General features: G+C 43.0%; 1 protein-coding gene across 3 annotated transcripts in view; it reads left to right on the top strand.

Moving 5' to 3' along the window:
- RECK (reversion inducing cysteine rich protein with kazal motifs) overlaps nt 1-26,096 on the top strand; it is a gene marked incomplete at its 3' end in the record, with an annotated part of 1,214,950 nt that overhangs the window by 1,066,288 nt on the left and 122,566 nt on the right. For 2 of the 3 annotated variants that reach the window (XM_082258598.1, XM_082258597.1), the window contains exon 17: nt 22,438-22,630. In XM_082258598.1, coding sequence (XP_082114724.1) covers nt 22,438-22,630 — 193 coding nt within the window. Of the gene's footprint in view, nt 1-22,437; nt 22,631-22,745; nt 22,981-26,096 lie in introns of those variants that run through there. The other variant, XM_082258599.1, reaches the window with a different exon arrangement.

Genomic DNA, 26,096 nt, shown 5'->3' with positions numbered 1-26,096 from the left:
AAGATTTGAGGGTGCTGCCTGTTCCATACTCCTCCTACTCCTCATCCAGCCTTTTAGGGGTACAAACAATAGTAATTGGGGCCTAGTGTGGTTTTGTACGTGTGAGATACATACACTTTTTTGATCATATTTTCTATTCCGCTATTCAATAAAAACCTTTGGGGATCAGTTAAATTGCGGGATAGTCTGTGTTGGTACGTGTGAGATCCACCTTTCCAAGTTTTTGGGGTTCATCTCATACTTCTGAAGATTTGAGGGTGCTGCCTGTTCCATACTCCTCCTAAGCCTCATCCAGCCTTTTAGGGGTACAAACAATAGTAATTGGGGCCTAGTGTGGTTTTGTACGTGTGAGATACATACACTTTTTTTGATCATATTTTCTATTCCGCTATTCAATAAAAACCTTTGGGGATCAGTTAAATTGCGGGATAGTCTGTGTTGGTACGTGTGAGATCCACCTTTCCAAGTTTTTGGGGTTCATCTCATACTTCTGAAGATTTGAGGGTGCTGCCTGTTCCATACTCCTCCTACTCCTCATCCAGCCTTTTAGGGGTACAAACAATAGTATTTGGGGCCTAGTGTGGTTTTGTACGTGTGAGATACATACACTTTTTTTGATCATATTTTCTATTTCGCTATTCAATAAAAACCTTTGGGGAACAGTTAAATTGCGGGATAGTCTGTGTTGGTACGTGTGAGATCCACCTTTCCAAGTTTTTGGGGTTCATCTCATACTTCTGAAGATTTGAGGGTGCTGCCTGTTCCATACTCCTCCTACTCCTCATCCAGCCTTTTAGGGGTACAAACGATAGTAATTGGGGCCAAGTGTGGTTTTGTACATGTGAGATACATACACTTTTTTTGATCATATTTTCTATTCCGCTATTTAATAAAAACCTTTGGGGATCAGTTAAATTGCGGGATAGTCTGTGTTGGTACGTGTGAGATCCACCTTTCCAAGTTTTTGGGGTTCATCTCATACTTCTGAAGATTTGAGGGTGCTGCCTGTTCCATACTCCTCCTAATCCTCATCCAGCCTTTTAAGGGTACAAACAATAGTAATTGGGGCCTAGTGTGGTTTTGTACGTGTGAGATACATACACTTTTTTTGATCATATTTTCTATTCTGCTATTCAATAAAAACCTTTGGGGAACAGTTAAATTGCGGGATAGTCTGTGTTGGTACGTGTGAGATCCACCTTTCCAAGTTTTTGGGGTTCATCTCATACTTCTGAAGATTTGAGGGTGCTGCCTGTTCCATACTCCTCCTACTCCTCATCCAGCCTTTTAGGGGTACAAACAATAGTAATTGGGGCCTAGTGTGGTTTTGTACGTGTGAGATACATACACTTTTTTGATCATAATTTCTATTCCGCTATTCAATAAAAACCTTTGGGGATCAGTTAAATTGCGGGATAGTCTGTGTTGGTACGTGTGAGATCCACCTTTCCAAGTTTTTGGGGTTCATCTCATACTCCTGAAGATTTGAGGGTGCTGCCTGTTCCAAACTCCTCCTACTCCTCATCCAGCCTTTTAGGGGTACAAACAATAGTAATTGGGGCCTAGTGTGGTTTTGTACGTGTGAGATACATACACCTTTTTTGATTATATTTTCTATTCCGCTATTCAATAAAAACCTTTGGGGATCAGTTAAATTGCGGGATAGTCTGTGTTGGTACGTGTGAGATCCACCTTTCCAAGTTTTTGGGGTTCATCTAATACTTCTGAAGATTTGAGGGTGCTGCCTGTTCCATACTCCTCCTACTCCTCATCCAGCCTTTTAGGGGTACAAACAATAGTAATTGGGGCCTAGTGTGGTTTTGTACGTGTGAGATACATACACTTTTTTGATCATATTTTCTATTCCGCTATTCAATAAAAACCTTTAAGGGTCAGTTAAATTGCGGGATAGTCTGTGTTGGTACGTGTGAGATCCACCTTTCCAAGTTTTTGGGGTTCATCTCATACTTCTGAAGATTTGAGGGTGCTGCCTGTTCCATACTCCTCCTAATCCTCATCCAGCCTTTTAGGGGTACAAACAATAGTAATTGGGGCCTAGTGTGGTTTTGTACGTGTGAGATACATACACTTTTTTTGATCATATTTTCTATTCCGCTATTCAATAAAAACCTTTGGGGATCAGTTAAATTGCGGGATAGTCTGTGTTGGTACGTGTGAGATCCACCTTTCCAAGTTTTTGGGGTTCATCTCATACTTCTGAAGATTTGAGTGTGCTGCCTGTTCCAAACTCCTCCTACTCCTCATCCAGCCTTTTAGGGGTACAAACAATAGTAATTGGGGCCTAGTGTGGTTTTGTACGTGTGAGATACATACACTTTTTTTGATCATATTTTCTATTTCGCTATTCAATAAAAACCTTTGGGGAACAGTTAAATTGCGGGATAGTCTGTGTTGGTACGTGGGAGATCCACCTTTCCAAGTTTTTGGGGTTCATCTCATACTTCTGAAGATTTGAGGGTGCTGCCTGTTCCATACTCCTCCTAATCCTCATCCAGCCTTTTAGGGGTACAAACAATAGTAATTGGGGCCTAGTGTGGTTTTGTACATGTGAGATACATACACTTTTTTTGATCATATTTTCTGTTCCGCTATTCAATAAAAACCTTTGGGGATCAGTTAAATTGCGGGATAGTCTGTGTTGGTACGTGTGAGATCCACCTTTCCAAGTTTTTGGGGTTCATCTCATACTTCTGAAGATTTCAGGGTGCTGCCTGTTCCATACTCCTCCTACTCCTCATCCAGCCTTTTAGGGGTACAAACAATAGTAATTGGGGCCTAGTGTGGTTTTGTACGTGTGAGATACATACACTTTTTTTGATCATATTTTCTATTCCGCTATTCAATAAAAACCTTTGGGGATCAGTTAAATTGCGGGATAGTCTGTGTTGGTACGTGTGAGATCCACCTTTCCAAGTTTTTGGGGTTCATCTCATACTTCTGAAGATTTGAGGGTGCTGCCTGTTCCATACTCCTCCTAATCCTCATCCAGCCTTTTAAGGGTACAAACAATAGTAATTGGGGCCTAGTGTGGTTTTGTACGTGTGAGATACATACACTTTTTTTGATCATATTTTCTATTCCGCTATTCAATAAAAACCTTTGGGGAACAGTTAAATTGCGGGATAGTCTGTGTTGGTACGTGTGAGATCCACCTTTCCAAGTTTTTGGGGTTCATCTCATACTTCTGAAGATTTGAGGGTGCTGCCTGTTCCATACTCCTCCTACTCCTCATCCAGCCTTTTAGGGGTACAAACAATAGTAATTGGGGCCTAGTGTGGTTTTGTACGTGTGAGATACATACACTTTTTTGATCATAATTTCTATTCCGCTATTCAATAAAAACCTTTGGGGATCAGTTAAATTGCGGGATAGTCTGTGTTGGTACGTGTGAGATCCACCTTTCCAAGTTTTTGGGGTTCATCTCATACTCCTGAAGATTTGAGGGTGCTGCCTGTTCCAAACTCCTCCTACTCCTCATCCAGCCTTTTAGGGGTACAAACAATAGTAATTGGGGCCTAGTGTGGTTTTGTACGTGTGAGATACATACACCTTTTTTGATTATATTTTCTATTCCGCTATTCAATAAAAACCTTTGGGGATCAGTTAAATTGCGGGATAGTCTGTGTTGGTACGTGTGAGATCCACCTTTCCAAGTTTTTGGGGTTCATCTAATACTTCTGAAGATTTGAGGGTGCTGCCTGTTCCATACTCCTCCTACTCCTCATCCAGCCTTTTAGGGGTACAAACAATAGTAATTGGGGCCTAGTGTGGTTTTGTACGTGTGAGATACATACACTTTTTTGATCATATTTTCTATTCCGCTATTCAATAAAAACCTTTGGGGATCAGTTAAATTGCGGGATAGTCTGTGTTGGTACGTGTGAGATCCACCTTTCCAAGTTTTTGGGGTTCATCTCATACTTCTGAAGATTTGAGGGTGCTGCCTGTTCCATACTCCTCCTAATCCTCATCCAGCCTTTTAGGGGTACAAACAATAGTAATTGGGGCCTAGTGTGGTTTTGTACGTGTGAGATACATACACTTTTTTTGATCATATTTTCTATTCCGCTATTCAATAAAAACCTTTGGGGATCAGTTAAATTGCGGGATAGTCTGTGTTGGTACGTGTGAGATCCACCTTTCCAAGTTTTTGGGGTTCATCTCATACTTCTGAAGATTTGAGTGTGCTGCCTGTTCCAAACTCCTCCTACTCCTCATCCAGCCTTTTAGGGGTACAAACAATAGTAATTGGGGCCTAGTGTGGTTTTGTACGTGTGAGATACATACACTTTTTTTGATCATATTTTCTATTTCGCTATTCAATAAAAACCTTTGGGGAACAGTTAAATTGCGGGATAGTCTGTGTTGGTACGTGTGAGATCCACCTTTCCAAGTTTTTGGGGTTCATCTAATACTTCTGAAGATTTGAGGGTGCTGCCTGTTCCATACTCCTCCTACTCCTCATCCAGCCTTTTAGGGGTACAAACAATAGTAATTGGGGCCTAGTGTGGTTTTGTACGTGTGAGATACATACACTTTTTTGATCATATTTTCTATTCCGCTATTCAATAAAAACCTTTGGGGATCAGTTAAATTGCGGGATAGTCTGTGTTGGTACGTGTGAGATCCACCTTTCCAAGTTTTTGGGGTTCATCTCATACTTCTGAAGATTTGAGGGTGCTGCCTGTTCCATACTCCTCCTAATCCTCATCCAGCCTTTTAGGGGTACAAACAATAGTAATTGGGGCCTAGTGTGGTTTTGTACGTGTGAGATACATACACTTTTTTTGATCATATTTTCTATTCCGCTATTCAATAAAAACCTTTGGGGATCAGTTAAATTGCGGGATAGTCTGTGTTGGTACGTGTGAGATCCACCTTTCCAAGTTTTTGGGGTTCATCTCATACTTCTGAAGATTTGAGTGTGCTGCCTGTTCCAAACTCCTCCTACTCCTCATCCAGCCTTTTAGGGGTACAAACAATAGTAATTGGGGCCTAGTGTGGTTTTGTACGTGTGAGATACATACACTTTTTTTGATCATATTTTCTATTTCGCTATTCAATAAAAACCTTTGGGGAACAGTTAAATTGCGGGATAGTCTGTGTTGGTACGTGGGAGATCCACCTTTCCAAGTTTTTGGGGTTCATCTCATACTTCTGAAGATTTGAGGGTGCTGCCTGTTCCATACTCCTCCTAATCCTCATCCAGCCTTTTAGGGGTACAAACAATAGTAATTGGGGCCTAGTGTGGTTTTGTACATGTGAGATACATACACTTTTTTTGATCATATTTTCTATTCCGCTATTCAATAAAAACCTTTGGGGATCAGTTAAATTGCGGGATAGTCTGTGTTGGTACGTGTGAGATCCACCTTTCCAAGTTTTTGGGGTTCATCTCATACTTCTGAAGATTTCAGGGTGCTGCCTGTTCCATACTCCTCCTACTCCTCATCCAGCCTTTTAGGGGTACAAACAATAGTAATTGGGGCCTAGTGTGGTTTTGTACGTGTGAGATACATACACTTTTTTTGATCATATTTTCTATTCCGCTATTCAATAAAAACCTTTGGGGATCAGTTAAATTGCGGGATAGTCTGTGTTGGTACGTGTGAGATCCACCTTTCCAAGTTTTTGGGGTTCATCTCATACTTCTGAAGATTTGAGGGTGCTGCCTGTTCCATACTCCTCCTAATCCTCATCCAGCCTTTTAAGGGTACAAACAATAGTAATTGGGGCCTAGTGTGGTTTTGTACGTGTGAGATACATACACTTTTTTTGATCATATTTTCTATTCCGCTATTCAATAAAAACCTTTGGGGAACAGTTAAATTGCGGGATAGTCTGTGTTGGTACGTGTGAGATCCACCTTTCCAAGTTTTTGGGGTTCATCTCATACTTCTGAAGATTTGAGGGTGCTGCCTGTTCCATACTCCTCCTACTCCTCATCCAGCCTTTTAGGGGTACAAACAATAGTAATTGGGGCCTAGTGTGGTTTTGTACGTGTGAGATACATACACTTTTTTGATCATAATTTCTATTCCGCTATTCAATAAAAACCTTTGGGGATCAGTTAAATTGCGGGATAGTCTGTGTTGGTACGTGTGAGATCCACCTTTCCAAGTTTTTGGGGTTCATCTCATACTCCTGAAGATTTGAGGGTGCTGCCTGTTCCAAACTCCTCCTACTCCTCATCCAGCCTTTTAGGGGTACAAACAATAGTAATTGGGGCCTAGTGTGGTTTTGTACGTGTGAGATACATACACCTTTTTTGATTATATTTTCTATTCCGCTATTCAATAAAAACCTTTGGGGATCAGTTAAATTGCGGGATAGTCTGTGTTGGTACGTGTGAGATCCACCTTTCCAAGTTTTTGGGGTTCATCTAATACTTCTGAAGATTTGAGGGTGCTGCCTGTTCCATACTCCTCCTACTCCTCATCCAGCCTTTTAGGGGTACAAACAATAGTAATTGGGGCCTAGTGTGGTTTTGTACGTGTGAGATACATACACTTTTTTGATCATATTTTCTATTCCGCTATTCAATAAAAACCTTTGGGGATCAGTTAAATTGCGGGATAGTCTGTGTTGGTACGTGTGAGATCCACCTTTCCAAGTTTTTGGGGTTCATCTCATACTTCTGAAGATTTGAGGGTGCTGCCTGTTCCATACTCCTCCTAATCCTCATCCAGCCTTTTAGGGGTACAAACAATAGTAATTGGGGCCTAGTGTGGTTTTGTACGTGTGAGATACATACACTTTTTTTGATCATATTTTCTATTCCGCTATTCAATAAAAACCTTTGGGGATCAGTTAAATTGCGGGATAGTCTGTGTTGGTACGTGTGAGATCCACCTTTCCAAGTTTTTGGGGTTCATCTCATACTTCTGAAGATTTGAGTGTGCTGCCTGTTCCAAACTCCTCCTACTCCTCATCCAGCCTTTTAGGGGTACAAACAATAGTAATTGGGGCCTAGTGTGGTTTTGTACGTGTGAGATACATACACTTTTTTTGATCATATTTTCTATTTCGCTATTCAATAAAAACCTTTGGGGAACAGTTAAATTGCGGGATAGTCTGTGTTGGTACGTGGGAGATCCACCTTTCCAAGTTTTTGGGGTTCATCTCATACTTCTGAAGATTTGAGGGTGCTGCCTGTTCCATACTCCTCCTAATCCTCATCCAGCCTTTTAGGGGTACAAACAATAGTAATTGGGGCCTAGTGTGGTTTTGTACATGTGAGATACATACACTTTTTTTGATCATATTTTCTATTCCGCTATTCAATAAAAACCTTTGGGGATCAGTTAAATTGCGGGATAGTCTGTGTTGGTACGTGTGAGATCCACCTTTCCAAGTTTTTGGGGTTCATCTCATACTTCTGAAGATTTCAGGGTGCTGCCTGTTCCATACTCCTCCTACTCCTCATCCAGCCTTTTAGGGGTACAAACAATAGTAATTGGGGCCTAGTGTGGTTTTGTACGTGTGAGATACATACACTTTTTTTGATCATATTTTCTATTCCGCTATTCAATAAAAACCTTTGGGGATCAGTTAAATTGCGGGATAGTCTGTGTTGGTACGTGTGAGATCCACCTTTCCAAGTTTTTGGGGTTCATCTCATACTTCTGAAGATTTCAGGGTGCTGCCTGTTCCATACTCCTCCTACTCCTCATCCAGCCTTTTAGGGGTACAAACAATAGTAATTGGGGCCTAGTGTGGTTTTGTACGTGTGAGATACATACACTTTTTTTGATCATATTTTCTATTCCGCTATTTAATAAAAACCTTTGGGGATCAGTTAAATTGCGGGATAGTCTGTGTTGGTACGTGTGAGATCCACCTTTCCAAGTTTTTGGGGTTCATCTCATACTTTTGAAGATTTCAGGGTGCTGCCTGTTCCATACTCCTCCTACTCCTCATCCAGCCTTTTAGGGGTACAAACAATAGTAATTGGGGCCTAGTGTGGTTTTGTACGTGTGAGATACATACACTTTTTTTGATCATATTTTCTATTCCGCTATTCAATAAAAACCTTTGGGGATCAGTTAAATTGCGGGATAGTCTGTGTTGGTACGTGTGAGATCCACCTTTCCAAGTTTTTGGGGTTCATCTCATACTTCTGAAGATTTGAGGGTGCTGCCTGTTCCATACTCCTCCTACTCCTCATCCAGCCTTTTAGGGGTACAAACAATAGTAATTGGGGCCTAGTGTGGTTTTGTACGTGTGAGATACATACACTTTTTTTGATCATATTTTCTATTCTGCTATTCAATAAAAACCTTTGGGGATCAGTTAAATTGCGGGATAGTCTGTGTTGGTACGTGTGAGATCCACCTTTCCAAGTTTTTGGGGTTCATCTCATACTTCTGAAGATTTGAGGGTGCTGCCTGTTCCAAACTCCTCCTACTCCTCATCCAGCCTTTTAGGGGTACAAACAATAGTAATTGGGGCCTAGTGTGGTTTTGTACGTGTGAGATACATACACTTTTTTTGATCATATTTTCTATTTCGCTATTCAATAAAAACCTTTGGGGAACAGTTAAATTGCGGGATAGTCTGTGTTGGTACGTGTGAGATCCACCTTTCCAAGTTTTTGGGGTTCATCTCATACTTCTGAAGATTTGAGGGTGCTGCCTGTTCCATACTCCTCCTAATCCTCATCCAGCCTTTTAGGGGTACAAACAATAGTAATTGGGGCCTAGTGTGGTTTTGTACATGTGAGATACATACACTTTTTTTGATCATATTTTCTATTCCGCTATTCAATAAAAACCTTTGGGGATCAGTTAAATTGCGGGATAGTCTGTGTTGGTACGTGTGAGATCCACCTTTCCAAGTTTTTGGGGTTCATCTCATACTTCTGAAGATTTGAGGGTGCTGCCTGTTCCAAACTCCTCCTACTCCTCATCCAGCCTTTTAGGGGTACAAACAATAGTAATTGGGGCCTAGTGTGGTTTTGTACGTGTGAGATACATACACTTTTTTTGATCATATTTTCTATTTCGCTATTCAATAAAAACCTTTGGGGAACAGTTAAATTGCGGGATAGTCTGTGTTGGTACGTGTGAGATCCACCTTTCCAAGTTTTTGGGGTTCATCTCATACTTCTGAAGATTTGAGGGTGCTGCCTGTTCCATACTCCTCCTACTCCTCATCCAGCCTTTTAGGGGTACAAACAATAGTAATTGGGGCCTAGTGTGGTTTTGTACATGTGAGATACATACACTTTTTTTGATCATATTTTCTATTCCGCTATTCAATAAAAACCTTTGGGGAACAGTTAAATTGCGGGATAGTCTGTGTTGGTACATGTGAGATCCACCTTTCCAAGTCTTTGGGGTTCATCTCATACTTCTGAAGATTTTAGGGTGCTGCCTGTTCCATACTCCTCCTACTCCTCATCCAGCCTTTTAGGGGTACAAACAATAGTAATTGGGGCCTAGTGTGGTTTTGTACGTGTGAGATACATACACTTTTTTGATCATATTTTCTATTCCGCTATTCAATAAACACCTTTGGGGATCAGTTAAATTGCGGGATAGTCTCTGTTGGTACGTGTGAGATCCACCTTTCCAAGTTTTTGGGGTTCATCTCATACTCCTGAAGATTTGAGGGTGCTGCCTGTTCCAAACTCTTCCTACTCCTCATCCTGCCTTTAGGGGTACAAGCAATAGTAATTGGGGCCTAGTGTGCTTCTGTACGTGTGAGATACATACACTTTTTTGATCATATTTTCTATTCCGCTATTCAATAAAAACCTTTGGGGATCAGTTAAATTGCGGGATAGTCTGTGTTGGTACGTGTGAGATCCACCTTTCCAAGTTTTTGGGGTTCATCTCATACTTCTGAAGATTTGAGGGTGCTGCCTGTTCCATACTCCTCCTACTCCTCATCCAGCCTTTTAGGGGTACAAACAATAGTATTTGGGGCCTAGTGTGGTTTTGTACGTGTGAGATACATACACTTTTTTTGATCATATTTTCTATTTCGCTATTCAATAAAAACCTTTGGGGAACAGTTAAATTGCGGGATAGTCTGTGTTGGTACGTGTGAGATCCACCTTTCCAAGTTTTTGGGGTTCATCTCATACTTCTGAAGATTTGAGGGTGCTGCCTGTTCCATACTCCTCCTACTCCTCATCCAGCCTTTTAGGGGTACAAACGATAGTAATTGGGGCCAAGTGTGGTTTTGTACATGTGAGATACATACACTTTTTTTGATCATATTTTCTATTCCGCTATTTAATAAAAACCTTTGGGGATCAGTTAAATTGCGGGATAGTCTGTGTTGGTACGTGTGAGATCCACCTTTCCAAGTTTTTGGGGTTCATCTCATACTTCTGAAGATTTGAGGGTGCTGCCTGTTCCATACTCCTCCTAATCCTCATCCAGCCTTTTAAGGGTACAAACAATAGTAATTGGGGCCTAGTGTGGTTTTGTACGTGTGAGATACATACACTTTTTTTGATCATATTTTCTATTCCGCTATTCAATAAAAACCTTTGGGGAACAGTTAAATTGCGGGATAGTCTGTGTTGGTACGTGTGAGATCCACCTTTCCAAGTTTTTGGGGTTCATCTGAAGATTTGAGGGTGCTGCCTGTTCCATACTCCTCCTACTCCTCATCCAGCCTTTTAGGGGTACAAACAATAGTAATTGGGGCCTAGTGTGGTTTTGTACGTGTGAGATACATACACTTTTTTGATCATAATTTCTATTCCGCTATTCAATAAAAACCTTTGGGGATCAGTTAAATTGCGGGATAGTCTGTGTTGGTACGTGTGAGATCCACCTTTCCAAGTTTTTGGGGTTCATCTCATACTCCTGAAGATTTGAGGGTGCTGCCTGTTCCAAACTCCTCCTACTCCTCATCCAGCCTTTTAGGGGTACAAACAATAGTAATTGGGGCCTAGTGTGGTTTTGTACGTGTGAGATACATACACCTTTTTTGATTATATTTTCTATTCCGCTATTCAATAAAAACCTTTGGGGATCAGTTAAATTGCGGGATAGTCTGTGTTGGTACGTGTGAGATCCACCTTTCCAAGTTTTTGGGGTTCATCTCATACTTCTGAAGATTTGAGGGTGCTGCCTGTTCCATACTCCTCCTACTCCTCATCCAGCCTTTTAGGGGTACAAACAATAGTAATTGGGGCCTAGTGTGGTTTTGTACGTGTGAGATACATACACTTTTTTGATCATATTTTCTATTCCGCTATTCAATAAAAACCTTTGGGGATCAGTTAAATTGCGGGATAGTCTGTGTTGGTACGTGTGAGATCCACCTTTCCAAGTTTTTGGGGTTCATCTCATACTTCTGAAGATTTGAGGGTGCTGCCTGTTCCATACTCCTCCTAATCCTCATCCAGCCTTTTAGGGGTACAAACAATAGTAATTGGGGCCTAGTGTGGTTTTGTACGTGTGAGATACATACACTTTTTTTGATCATATTTTCTATTCCGCTATTCAATAAAAACCTTTGGGGATCAGTTAAATTGCGGGATAGTCTGTGTTGGTACGTGTGAGATCCACCTTTCCAAGTTTTTGGGGTTCATCTCATACTTCTGAAGATTTGAGTGTGCTGCCTGTTCCAAACTCCTCCTACTCCTCATCCAGCCTTTTAGGGGTACAAACAATAGTAATTGGGGCCTAGTGTGGTTTTGTACGTGTGAGATACATACACTTTTTTTGATCATATTTTCTATTTCGCTATTCAATAAAAACCTTTGGGGAACAGTTAAATTGCGGGATAGTCTGTGTTGGTACGTGGGAGATCCACCTTTCCAAGTTTTTGGGGTTCGTCTCATACTTCTGAAGATTTGAGGGTGCTGCCGGTTCCATACTCCTCCTAATCCTCATCCAGCCTTTTAGGGGTACAAACAATAGTAATTGGGGCCTAGTGTGGTTTTGTACATGTGAGATACATACACTTTTTTTGATCATATTTTCTATTCCGCTATTCAATAAAAACCTTTGGGGATCAGTTAAATTGCGGGATAGTCTGTGTTGGTACGTGTGAGATCCACCTTTCCAAGTTTTTGGGGTTCATCTCATACTTCTGAAGATTTCAGGGTGCTGCCTGTTCCATACTCCTCCTACTCCTCATCCAGCCTTTTAGGGGTACAAACAATAGTAATTGGGGCCTAGTGTGGTTTTGTACGTGTGAGATACATACACTTTTTTTGATCATATTTTCTATTCCGCTATTCAATAAAAACCTTTGGGGATCAGTTAAATTGCGGGATAGTCTGTGTTGGTACGTGTGAGATCCACCTTTCCAAGTTTTTGGGGTTCATCTCATACTTTTGAAGATTTCAGGGTGCTGCCTGTTCCATACTCCTCCTACTCCTCATCCAGCCTTTTAGGGGTACAAACAATAGTAATTGGGGCCTAGTGTGGTTTTGTACGTGTGAGATACATACACTTTTTTTGATCATATTTTCTATTCCGCTATTCAATAAAAACCTTTGGGGATCAGTTAAATTGCGGGATAGTCTGTGTTGGTACGTGTGAGATCCACCTTTCCAAGTTTTTGGGGTTCATCTCATACTTCTGAAGATTTGAGGGTGCTGCCTGTTCCAAACTCCTCCTACTCCTCATCCAGCCTTTTAGGGGTACAAACAATAGTAATTGGGGCCTAGTGTGGTTTTGTACGTGTGAGATACATACACTTTTTTTGATCATATTTTCTATTTCGCTATTCAATAAAAACCTTTGGGGAACAGTTAAATTGCGGGATAGTCTGTGTTGGTACGTGTGAGATCCACCTTTCCAAGTTTTTGGGGTTCATCTCATACTTCTGAAGATTTGAGGGTGCTGCCTGTTCCATACTCCTCCTAATCCTCATCCAGCCTTTTAGGTGTACAAACAATAGTAATTGGGGCCTAGTGTGGTTTTGTACGTGTGAGATACATACACTTTTTTTGATCATATTTTCTATTCCGCTATTCAATAAAAACCTTTGGGGATCAGTTAAATTGCGGGATAGTCTGTGTTGGTACGTGTGAGATCCACCTTTCCAAGTTTTTGGGGTTCATCTCATACTTCTGAAGATTTGAGGGTGCTGCCTGTTCCAAACTCCTCCTACTCCTCATCCAGCCTTTTAGGGGTACAAACAATAGTAATTGGGGCCTAGTGTGGTTTTGTACGTGTGAGATACATACACTTTTTTTGATCATATTTTCTATTTCGCTATTCAATAAAAACCTTTGGGGAACAGTTAAATTGCGGGATAGTCTGTGTTGGTACGTGTGAGATCCACCTTTCCAAGTTTTTGGGGTTCATCTCATACTTCTGAAGATTTGAGGGTGCTGCCTGTTCCATACTCCTCCTACTCCTCATCCAGCCTTTTAGGGGTACAAACAATAGTAATTGGGGCCTAGTGTGGTTTTGTACGTGTGAGATACATACACTTTTTTTGATCATATTTTCTATTCCGCTATTCAATAAAAACCTTTGGGGAACAGTTAAATAGCGGGATAGTCTGTGTTGGTACGTGTGAGATCCACCTTTCCAAGTTTTTGGGGTTCATCTCATACTTCTAAAGATTTGAGGGTGCTGCCTGTTCCAAACTCCTCCTACTCCTCATCCAGCCTTTTAGGGGTACAAACAATAGTAATTTGGGCCTAGTGTGCTTCTGTATGTGTGAGATACATACACTTTTTTTGATCATATTTTCTATTCCGCTATTCAATAAAAACCTTTGGGGAACAGTTAAATTGCGGGATAGTCTGTGTTGGTACGTGTAAGATCCACCTTTCCAAGTTTTTGGGGTTCATCTCATACTTCTGAAGATTTGAGGGTGCTGCCTGTTCCATACTCCTTCTACTCCTCATCCAGCCTTTTAGGGGTACAAACAATAGTAATTGGGGCCTAGTGTGGTTTTGTACGTGTGAGATACATACACTTTTTTTGATCATATTTTCTATTCCGCTATTCAATAAAAACCTTTGGGGAACAGTTAAATTGCGGGATAGTCTGTGTTGGTACGTGTGAGATCCACCTTTCCAAGTTTTTGGGGTTCATCTCATACTTCTGAAGATTTGAGGGTGCTGCCTGTTCCATACTCCTCCTACTCCTCATCCAGCCTTTTAGGGGTACAAACAATAGTAATTGGGGCCTAGTGTGGTTTTGTACGTGTGAGATACATACACTTTTTTGATCATAATTTCTATTCCGCTATTCAATAAAAACCTTTGGGGATCAGTTAAATTGCGGGATAGTCTGTGTTGGTACATGTGAGATCCACCTTTCCAAGTTTTTGGGGTTCATCTCATACTCCTGAAGATTTGAGGGTGCTGCCTGTTCCAAACTCCTCCTACTCCTCATCCAGCCTTTTAGGGGTACAAACAATAGTAATTGGGGCCTAGTGTGGTTTTGTACGTGTGAGATACATACACTTTTTTTGATCATATTTTCTATTCCGCTATTCAATAAAAACATTTGGGGAACAGTTAAATTGCGGGATAGTCTGTGTTGGGACGTGTGAGATCCACCTTTCCAAGTTTTTGGGGTTCATCTCATACTTCTGAAGATTTGAGGGTGCTATCTGTTCCAAACTCCTCCTACTCCTCATCCAGCCTTTTAGGGGTACAAACAATAGTAATTGGGGCCTAGTGTGCTTCTGTACGTGTGAGATACATACACTTTTTTTGATTATATTTTCTATTCCGCTATTCAATAAAAACCTTTGGGGATCAGTTAAATTGCGGGATTGTCTGTGTTGGTACGTGTGAGATCCACCTTTCCAAGTTTTTGGGGTTCATCTCATACTTCTGAAGATTTGAGGGTGCTGCCTGTTCCATACTCCTACTCCTCATCCAGCCTTTTAGGGGTACAAACAATAGTAATTGGGGCCTAGTGTGGTTTTGTACGTGTGTGATACATACACTTTTTTGATCATATTTTCTATTCCGCTATTCAATAAAAACCTTTGGGGATCAGTTAAATTGCGGGATAGTCTGTGTTGGTACGTGTGAGATCCACCTTTCCAAGTTTTTGGGGTTCATCTCATACTTCTGAAGATTTGAGGGTGCTTCCTGTTCCATACTCCTCATCCAGCCTTTTAGGGGTACAAACAATAGTAATTGGGGCCTAGTGTGGTTTTGTACGTGTGAGATACATACACCTTTTTTGATCATATTTTCTATTCCGCTATTCAATAAAAACCTTTGGGGAACAGTTAAATAGCGGGATAGTCTGTGTTGGTACGTGTGAGATCCACCTTTCCAAGTTTTTGGGGTTCATCTCATACTTCTGAAGATTTGAGGGTGCTGCCTGTTCCAAACTCCTCCTACTCCTCATCCAGGCTTTTAGGGGTACAAACAATAGTAATTGGGGCCTAGTGTGGTTTTGTACGTGTGAGATACATACACTTTTTTTGATCATATTTTCTATTCCGCTATTCAATAAAAACCTTTGGGGAACAGTTAAATTGCGGGATAGTCTGTGTTGGTACGTATGAGATCCACCTTTCCAAGTTTTTGGGGTTCATCTCATACTTCTGAAGATTTGAGGGTGCTGCCTGTTCCATACTCCTCCTACTCCTCATCCAGCCTTTTAGGGGTACAAACAATAGTAATTGGGGCCTAGTGTGGTTTTGTACGTGTGAGATACATACACTTTTTTTGATCATATTTTCTATTCCGCTATTCAATAAAAACCTTTGGGGATCAGTTAAATTGCGGGATAGTCTGTGTTGGTACGTGTGAGATCCACCTTTCCAGGTTTTTGGGGTTCATCTCATACTTCTGAAGATTTGAGTGTGCTGCCTTTTCCATACTCCTCCTACTCCTCATCCAGCCTTTTAGGGGTACAAACAATAGTAATTGGGGCCTAGTGTGGTTTTGTGCGTGAGATACATACACTTTTTTTGATCATATTTTCTATTCCGCTATTTAATCAAAACCTTTGGGTATAAACAATTAAATTGCGGGATAGTCTGTGTCGGTACGTGTGAGATACACCTTTCCAATTTTTGGGGCGCATCTCATACTGCAGAGGATTTGAGGGTGCTTCAGTCTGCCTCCTGCCTGTTCCGAACTCCTCCTACTCCTCATCCTGCCTTTAGGGTAGAAAAAATTTGTCCTATTCCGCTATTCAATATACACCCTGTTTGAGTGTAAAAAATTAAATTGCGGGATAGTCTGTATCGGTACATGTGAGATACACCTTTTTAAATTTGTTTGGCGCATCTCCTTCTACCGCCGAGGATTGCAGGGCGCTTCAGTTTGCCTCCTGTTCCCAACTCCTCCTACTCCTCTTCCTTATCCTGCCTTTAGGGTACAAAAAATTGTAATCGGGGCCTAGTCTGTGTTTGTACGTGTGAGATACACCGTATTATAAAATTTTTCCTATTCCGCTATTCAAAATACACCCTTTTGGAGTGTAAAAAATTAAATTACGGCATAGTCTGTATCGGTACGTGTGAGATACACCTTTTAAATTTGTTTGGCGCATCTCCTTCCCCCGTCAAGGATTGCAGGGCGCTTCAGTTTGCCTCCTGTTCCCAACTCCTCCTACTCCTCTTCCTCATCCTGCCTTTAGGGTACAAAAAATTGTAATCGGGGCCTAGTCTGTGTTTGTACGTGTGAGATACACCGTATTATAAAATTTTTCCTATTCCGCTATTCAATATACACCCTTTTGGAGTGTAAAAAATTAAATTACGGCATAGTCTGTATCGGTACGTGTGAGATACACCTTTTAAATTTGTTTGGCGCATCTCCTTCCCCCGCCAAGGATTGCAGGGTGCTTCAGTTTGCCTCCTGTTCCCAACTCCTCCTACTCCTCTTCCTCATCCTCCCTTTAGGGTACAAAAAATTTTAATCGGGGCCTAGTCTGTGTTTGTACGTGTGAGATACACCGTTTTATATCCTTTTTTCTATTCTGCTATTCAATATACACCCTTTTGGGGTGAAAAAAATTAAATTTGCGTCATTCTTTGCATATTTGACTGTGAGATACACCCGTGCGATACTGTTGTTGTTTTGTTCCGCTATTCAATAAACACCTTTCTAGGGCAAGATCTTAAATTACAGAAATATGAGGAGACCGTCAAATAGGGGCCGTGGCCTGGGTCGTGGTGCTGCTGGTAGAGCTCCTGTTGCAAGGAGAGGACGTGGTCGATCTGTGCCAGCTACGCGCACAAGTGAAACACCTTCCTCAAGTGTTAGTAGGCGACAGAACCTGCATCAGTATTTGGTAGGGCATCATACGCCTCTAGAAGTGATGAGGCCAGAACACAGAGAGGCGATAGTAGATTGGTTTGCTGCTGACAGTGCCTCCAGTTCCTTCACATTGGCTCCCACCCAGTCTACTGCAGAAAGGTCAGAGTTGGCACCTGCAGCCAATGTCCAACCGTCTTTCACCTCACCCCCTTGCAAATCAGGCAAGCAGTCTGAGCCCCAAGCCATACAGCAGTCTCTTGTTCTTTTTGAGGACTCTGTCAGCAGGGTTTCCCAGGGCCATCCACCTAGCCCTGCCCCAGAAGTGGAAGAGATTGAGTGCAGCGATGCCCAACCACTTATTTCTCAAGATGAGTACATGCAAGGACCATCGCAGCACGTCTCCGATGATGACGAAACGCAGGTGCCAACTGCTGTGGCGTTCAGCATTGTGGAGACCGACAAGGAGGGCAGGGGTGAAGACTGGGTGGAAGATGATGTGGAGGACGATGAGGTCCTCGACCCCACATGGAATGAACGTCATGCAGGTGACCTGAGTAGTTTGGAGAAAGAGGCGGTGGTCGCACAGAGCCACCAGCACAGCAGAAGAGGGAGCAGGGTGCAGAAGCGGAGCGGCCGTGCCCTAGACACTACGCCTGCTACTGCCCAACGCAGCAAGGGAACGAGCACACCAAAGTCAGCTCAAAGGAGTTCTTTAGCGTGGAAGTTCTTTAGAAAATGTGCTGATGACAGGACACGAGTGGTTTGCACCCTGTGCAATCAGAGCCTGAAGCAAGGCATAAACCTTCTCAACCTGAGCACAACCTGCATGATCAGGCATCTAAGTGCAAAGCACGAGCTGCAGTGGAGTAGACACCTTCAAAACCAAGAAACGTCTCTGGCTCATCCTGCTTCCTCTTCTGCTGCATTCTCTGCCGCTCCAGCCACATCTGTAGTGATACCGGCACCTGCCACCCCGCAAACAGAGGATCTGTCAGAAACACCACCACCTGGGTCACCAACCATCTCCACAATGTCCCGTGGAAGCGTTCAGCTTTCCATCTCCCAAACACTTGAGAGGAAGAGGAAGTACCCCCCTACCCACCCGCGATCCCTGGCCCTGAATGCCAGCATTTCAAAATTCTTGGCCTTTGAAATGCTGTCATTCCGTCTGGTGGAGACACACAGTTTTAAAAACCTTATGTCAGTGGTTGTCCCACAGTACGTTGTGCCCAGCCGCCACTACTTTTCCAGGCAAGCCATCCCTTCCCTGCACAACCAAGTGGGGGAAAAAAATCAGGTGTGCACTGCGCAACACCATCTGTGGCAAGGTCCACCTAACTACCGATACATGGACCAGTAAGCACGGTCAGGGGCGTTATATCTCCCTAACGGCACACTGGGTAAATGCAGTGGCGGATGGGCCTGAGGCGGATAGCAATTTGGCGCATGTCCTTCCACCACCGAGGATTGCAGGGCGCTTCAGTTTGCCTCCTGTTCCTAACTCCTCCTACTCCGCTTCCTCATCCTCTACCACCTCCTCATCCGGACAGCGTAACACCTTCACCAGCAACTTCAGCACGGCCAGGGGTAAACGACAGCAGGCAGTTTTAAAACTTGCCTGTTTGGGGGACAAACCACACACCGCGCAGGAGTTGTGGAGGAGCATGGAACAGCAGACAAATGAGTGGTTGCTGCCAGCGAGCCTCAAGCCCAGCCTGGTGGTGTGCGATAACGGGCGAATTCTCATAGCAGCTCTGGGCCTAGCCGGTTTGACGCACATCCCTTGCCTGGCGCATGTGCTGAATTTGGTGGTGCAGAGGTTCCTTAAAAACTACCCCGATATGTCAGAGCTGCTGCAGAAAGTGCGGGCCGTCTGTGCGCACTTTTGGCGTTCTCACCCTGCTGCTGCTCGCCTGTCAGCGCTGCAGCGTAACTTCGGCCTTCCCGCTCACCGCCTCATATGTGACGTGCCCACAAGGTGGAACTCCACCTTGCACATGCTGGAAAGACTGTGCGAGCAGCAGCAGGCCATAGTGGAGTTTCAGCTGCAGCACGCACGCGTGAGTCGCTCTGCGGAACAGCACCACTTCACCACCAATAACTGGGCCTCCATGCGAGACCTGTGTGCCTTGTTGCGCTGTTTTGAGTACTCCACCAACATGGCCAGTGCCGATGACGCCGTTCTCCGCTTAACTATCCCACTTCTATGCCTCCTTGAAAAAAACAATTCGGGCGATGATGGAAGAGGATGTGGCACAGGATGAGGAGGAGGAGGAGGAGGAGGAGGATGAAGAGGTAACATTTCCAAGGCTTTCAGGGCAGTCATTCGCAAGGGGCTCTGAGGGTGGGTTCCTGCACACACAAACGCCAGGGACACAATTGTCCAGCAGGGGCACAGTTCTGGAGGATGAGGAGGAGGAGCTGGAGGAGGAGATGGAACCATGTTCACAGCAGGGTGGCACCCAGGCCAGCTCATGGCCATCACTGGTGCGTGGCTGGGGGGATATAGAGGACACGGACGATACACCTCCCACAGAGGACAGCCTTTCATTGCCTCTGGGCAGCCTGGCACACATGAGCGATTACATGCTGCAGTGTCTCCACAACGACCGCCTAGTTGCCCACATTCTAACTTGTGCTGATTACTGGGTGGCCACGCTACTGGATCCCCGTTACAAGGACAACGTACCGTCCTTAATTCACTCACTGGAGCGCAATCGCAAGATGCGCGAGTACAAGCGCACGCTGGTAGACGCGATGCTGCTGGCATTCCCACCTGACAGCGGGGCCACAGTGGAAGCACAAGGCAGAGGAGGAGGAGGAAGAGGTCGCCAACGCAACCAGGGCACCGCCAGCACCTCAGAAGGCAGGGTTAGCATGGCCGAAATGTGGAAAAGCTTTGTCAGCACGCCACAACAAACAGCAGCACCAGCAGCTCATATGGAACGTCTTAGCAGGAGGCAGCATTTCACCAACATGGTGGAGAAGTATGTGTGCATACGCCTAGACGTACTGAATGAGGGGTCTGCCCCCTTCAACTTCTGGGTCTCCAAGTTGGGCACATGGCCTGAGCTTGCCCTTTACGCCTTGGAGGTGCTGGCGTGCCCTGCAGCCAGTGTATTATCTGAACGGGTATTTAGCACGGCTGGGGGGGTTATCACAGACAAGCGCAGCCGCCTGTCCAGAGACAATGTGGACAAGCTCACGTTCATTAAAATGAACCAGGCATGGATCCCACGTGACTTTTCCGTACCTTGTGCAGAATAGCGATGGATACCGACCTTACCCAGCCATTGTTCTATTTTTGCTCTTTCTCACTCTTTTGGGGTGTACCCTCATTTAAAATTTCTGAAAAGAAGCAGTGTTGGCTACCTCGTCCTCCTCGGGGCCAGATTAACGTAGGAGCTATTGGAGCTGCAGCTCCAGGCCCCTACCTTTATATAGGCCCCGGGTTGGCCATATTCACTGTTACCGCTCTTCTGTCACTTGTAAACACAGAAGTCTGGCTTCTATGCTCGCTTCCCCAGGCAGCTCCCTCAGAACCTCCCCACACAGCACGAAGGCCAGACAAGGAGGGACAGTTGCCGATGCATGGATGTGTGTATGGGCTTCAGAGACAGCATCCCATGTTGAATTAGGCATGCATGGCTGCACCCTTCCTCCTCTGGGTGCATGCCAAGGCACGGCCCTTAAGGCCCTTCAAAATCCTCAGCACCAAGCCCATGATGCTCTTAATCCGGCCCTGGTCCTCCTCCACCGCCGCTTCCACCTACACCGCCCATAGGTGTGCGCAGCCTATTGCATTAGGGCGTGCACCCCAAAGTTTAAATACACATGCATGTGTTTGCCTACATGTACATGGCCCGATACATTACTCTCCCTGCTGGCAAAGTGAAATAGAGCAGAGCAGGTCCGAGGGAGATCTTTCCCATCTCCTCACTGGCAAACAGAGCGATAATGCTAATGTGCCCTAGGTGATTAGTGTGTGCCCAGGTACACCCGGCACACCCTGTGCGCACGCCTATGACACCGCCACATCCACCACCACCTCAACCTCCCTCCTACTCCATATGGGCCTCGTCCTTCAGAGATGAAGAACATTGTTTCATTTTTCTGTTTTTTTTTGTTGTTTTAAGTTATTTCCCTATCCACATTTGTTTGCAGAGCACTTGCCATGCTTTTAAATACGTTTTGCTGCCATTTGCAGCACTCTAGCCCTTTCCTTTGGTGTTTTAGAGCCATTTTAGTGCCTGAAAGTTCGGGTCCCCATTGACTTCAATGGGGTTCGGTGTCCGGGAAAAGTTCGGCAAAAGTCCGGGACACGGACCCAGACTTTTTTTTAAAGTTCGGCCGAACCCGCCGAACACGGACATCCAGGTGTCCACTCAACTCTATTTGAGAGTAATATAATTTTCCTGGAGAAATGCTGTGGCTTGTAGAATGGTAACCTATTGTACAATAGTAACCCTATCAAAGACGTTAGGCTTTTGAACATGTTTTTCTTTAATGACAATATTTTATTATTTTTTTTTTAACAAAACAACAAATTCTTTATTTAAATGAAGAGGTAAACCAATACCGGTGCAATCAGCACCAAAACAGGAACAAGGAACAATAACATGTTCATACATATTAGACAAATACATAGTAAGATAATAGACGTTGCCTAAAGAATCAAAAGGAGCTATACAGTAGTCAATTGGCAGACATCTTGCACGTCAGTTTACGAGACATAATAATAAAGGGTGAAGAATACACTTTTAGATGGTTTGTGGTGCTCATAGCCTCATCAAGCAACCGGTTCATCATCTGTATATATAGAAGCATTCTCCAACCATCTGTCCCAGATTTTATGGTATTTGTTAGGGCATCCTCTTGTGTACATAGAGACATTTTGTAAGGTAGAGTCATATTAACAGCAGCGACCCAGTTCTGAAACGTCGGAGGGGACCCTCTAAGCCATACCCTTGCAGTCAGTAATCTGGCTGTGAAAAGTATTTCATGGAGAAAAACATGGAGGTGTTTGTCCTCTTCTGAGGTGGGATGGATGCCCAATATACATTGTTTGGGGCATAGGGTGAGTGCATACGATCCATGGAGAAACTTAACCACTTGAGTCCAATACCCTACTATATTAGGGCAGGACCATAATAAGTGAAATTAAGTAGCATTGCTTTCACTGCATCTAATGGCAATAATTTAATTTAATTTAATTTTGAAAATCCCTAAAATAAATTTGCTTTATACAGATGCATTACAAGAAGACAGGTCTGCCTCACTAGTGTTGAGAAGTTTGAATGCCGTCAATATGAATGCATCCCACGTCAAATTAAGTGTGAACATTTGCGAGACCCAGTATGCGACAGTGACGGTATGGAACATCCCAACATTTGCACTTTGTATCAAAGAGGAAAACAGCTGTCATATAAGGGGTCATGCCAGGTAAGACTAAGTGACTTAAGACTAAGTACAATTTGAAAGAAAAAAGTATTTTCTAGACCGCATTCCCTGTTGATTAATTCTGACTACATATTGTTTTTCTCTCCCACGACTACAGTGGATATTACTGAAACAGACACTGATACGAATGATTCTTGTATGAAAGTTCTTAAGTAAGGAACTTTTGTTACTGTAAGACAATTCCCATTGTGTTTCCATCTTAGTATGTGCTTGTATCATTTCATTGTTTTGTTTTTATATGCACTTTAAATTGTTTGCTTCATGACCAATAATACTAAATGTATGTGTCTGTTTCCATTCGTGAATATTCAAGGGATTAATCCAACCAACTTCAGACACATGCTAAACTGTAAACTTTCAAGTGAACAAAAAAACTCTCACAAATTTTCTAATGGATGTTTTAGTTAGTGTACAGTATACTGCTACATTTCAAGTGTGTGTGCCATTTAAAAATATTAAATTTTCTATCCTATACTCTGAAGTTTGTTGAATTAATTAAAAATGTCTACTCCTTTTCTTTGTTTTACTTTATCTTTGATTTACATTTGAATAATACTAAAAATGTTAGCAAGCTCTGCCGAAAACATGTACACAGAAACCCCTTTTCTAAAAAGGTTCTACAGTAGTCCTCAGTCAAATAGTCTTAAAAAAGTAGGACTCTTTGCAGATTTGATGAATATAGTAATCCTGATTTAACAAAAAGTAGAGCATGTTCACCTTTTTACTGAGATTCCACTTATCTTAGTGGATGAGGAGAAACAAGAGAAACATTACTTTGCAAGGAATAGTCAATCACATGCAAGGAAAATTAAAAGTGCAGGATTTGTGCACATGTGGTTGGATGATTGAAATCTGCACAACTTTTCTTCATTTACTAAGCTAAAAGAAAATTTACTCTGGAAAGAAACAAACAACTTAGCTTAGTGAATAAGGTGCAATTATGCCGACTTTTATGCAAAAGCAAAAAACCTTTTTTAAAATAATTTTTTTTATGGAAAACATTTATTTTATGATAACACATATACAGTATCTCACAAAAGTGAGTACACCCCTCAAATTTTTGTAAATATTTTATTATATCTTTTCATATGACAATACTGAAGAAATTACACTTTGCTACAATGTAAAGTAGTGAGTGAACAGCTTGTATAATTGTGTAAATGTGCTGTCCCCTCAAAATAACTCAACACACAGCCATTAATGTCTAAATCACTGGCAACAAACGTGAGTACACCCCTAAGTTAAAATGTCCAAATTGGGCCCAATGTTTCAATATTTTGTGTGGCCACCATTATTTTCCAGCACTGCCTTGACTCTCTTCGACATGGCATTCAGCAGAGCTTCACAGGTTGCCACTGGAGTCCTCTTCCACTCCTTCATGACGACATCACTGAGCTGGTGGATCTTAGTGACCTTGAGCTCCTCCACCTTCCATTTGAGGATGCCCCACGGATGCTTAATAGGGTTTAGGTGTGGAGACATGCTTGGCTGATCCATCACCTTTACCCTCAGCTTCTTTTTAAGGCAATGGTTGTCTTGGAGGTGTGTTTGGAGATGTTATCATGTTGGAATACTGCTTTGCGGCCCAGTCTCTGAAGGGGGGGATTCATGCTCTGCTTCAGTATGTAACAGTACATGTTGGCATTCATGTTTCCATCAATGAACTGTAGCTCCCCAGTTCTGGCAGCACTCATGCAGCCCCAGACCATGACACTCCCACCACCACGCTTGACTGTAGGCAAGATGCACTTGTCTTTGAACTCCTTAAATAAAGGGTATGGAAGGATTGGTAATGGTGCTAACCTGTTTTTTTTTTTAAATGTATTGCACTAGATCCCGTGTGTGTATATTGGTGATAAATACAATTAAAAACCAAGTGAGAGTAAATTCCAAGTGATCATAAAGTGCAAGTGCCAAATGACAGGATCTATTTTTGGGCTGATAATGTGTATGTGCCCAGAAAGTGCTTAGGTGCTAGAAATAAATGTGAAACATCAAATATAAAGTGCTGATTTATTTATTCCAAAAGTGCAATAATAGTGCGGGTATTAAAAAATAATAAAATAATATGAAGTGTTGTCCGTAAACATAAAATTAGGACTTTTATCAATACTGTGCAAAAAGCAGTGCTGGTGAAAAAGGAAAAAGGTGGTGGAATCGCTGAGGCTATTGCCAAGAAGTGCTATGCATAAGAAAAAGCACTAGGTGTCAGACTCACCCTTTTTTCCTCCTGAGCACAAAGTACAGACTGTAATAGTCTCCACAAACACAGGAGGTAAAGGCTCAGGGTGCAATCTTTTTGATGTGCAAACCTCAGGGGGATCCTCCGGATGCAGGTCCAATATGAGTGCTCAAGACAAAGAAAGCCCCATGGTGTAGAATATGCAATTGAATGAAAAGCTAGTGTAGCAAAACTCACATTTTAGGCTGATCAATTTCAGTAAGAGATGCAAACGCCGGGCGCTGGGGATACTTCCGCGTTCCATGGCTACTAACCTTTTTTCCTCCTGAGCACAAAGTATAGAGTGCAGGCTGTAATAGTCTCCACAAACACAGCAGGTAAAGGCTCAAGGTGCAATCTTTTTGATGTGTAAACCTAAGGGGGATCCTCTGGATGCAGGTCCAATCTCCTCTACTGCCACTTCCAGCAATGTCTACTCTCTACTTCCTCCTGCCTCACCTCTCACCCGGAACTTCCTGTCTGTCCCTGACATCACTTCCTGTCTCTTGTCTCTGTCTTTGCACTTGTCTTTGAACTCCTCACCTGGTTGCCACCACACATGCTTGACACCATCTGAACCAAATAAGTTTATCTTGGTCTCATCAGACCACAGGACATGGTTCCAGTAATCCATGTCCTTAGTCTGCTTGTCTTCGGGAAATTGTTTGGGGACTTCCTTGTTAATCATCTTCCTTCTGGGGTGACAGCCATGCAGACTAATTTGATGCAGTGTGCGGCGTATGGTCTGAGCACTGACAGGCTGACCCCTCACCCCTTCAACCTCCTGCAGCAATGCTGGCAGCATTCGTACATCTATTTCCTAAAGACAACCTCTGGATATGACGCTGAGCATGTGCACTCAATTTCTTTGGTCAACCATGGCGAGGTTCTGAGTGGAACCTGTCATGTTAAACCATTGTATGGTCTTGACCACCGTGTTGCAGCTCAGTTGTAGGGTCTTGGCAATCTTCTAGCCTAGGCCATCTTTATGAAGAACAACAATTCTTTTTTTCAGATCCTCAGAGAGTTCTTTGCCATGAGGTGCCAGTTTTAACTTCCAGTGACCAGCATGAAAGAGTGAGAGCGATAACACCAAATTTAACACAGCAGCTTCCCATTCATACCTGAGACCTTATAACACTAACGAGTCACATGACACTAGGGAGGGAAAATGGCTAATTGGGCCCAATTTGCACATTTCACATTAAAAGTGGAAAAAGTTCTGAA

Source organism: Pelophylax lessonae, assembly GCF_965119305.1.
Source record: "Pelophylax lessonae genome assembly, chromosome: 5".
NCBI lineage: Eukaryota > Metazoa > Chordata > Amphibia > Anura > Ranidae > Pelophylax > Pelophylax lessonae.
The sequence above is the reverse complement of the archived record's forward strand: the minus strand, read 5'-3'. Positions and strand labels throughout refer to the sequence as shown.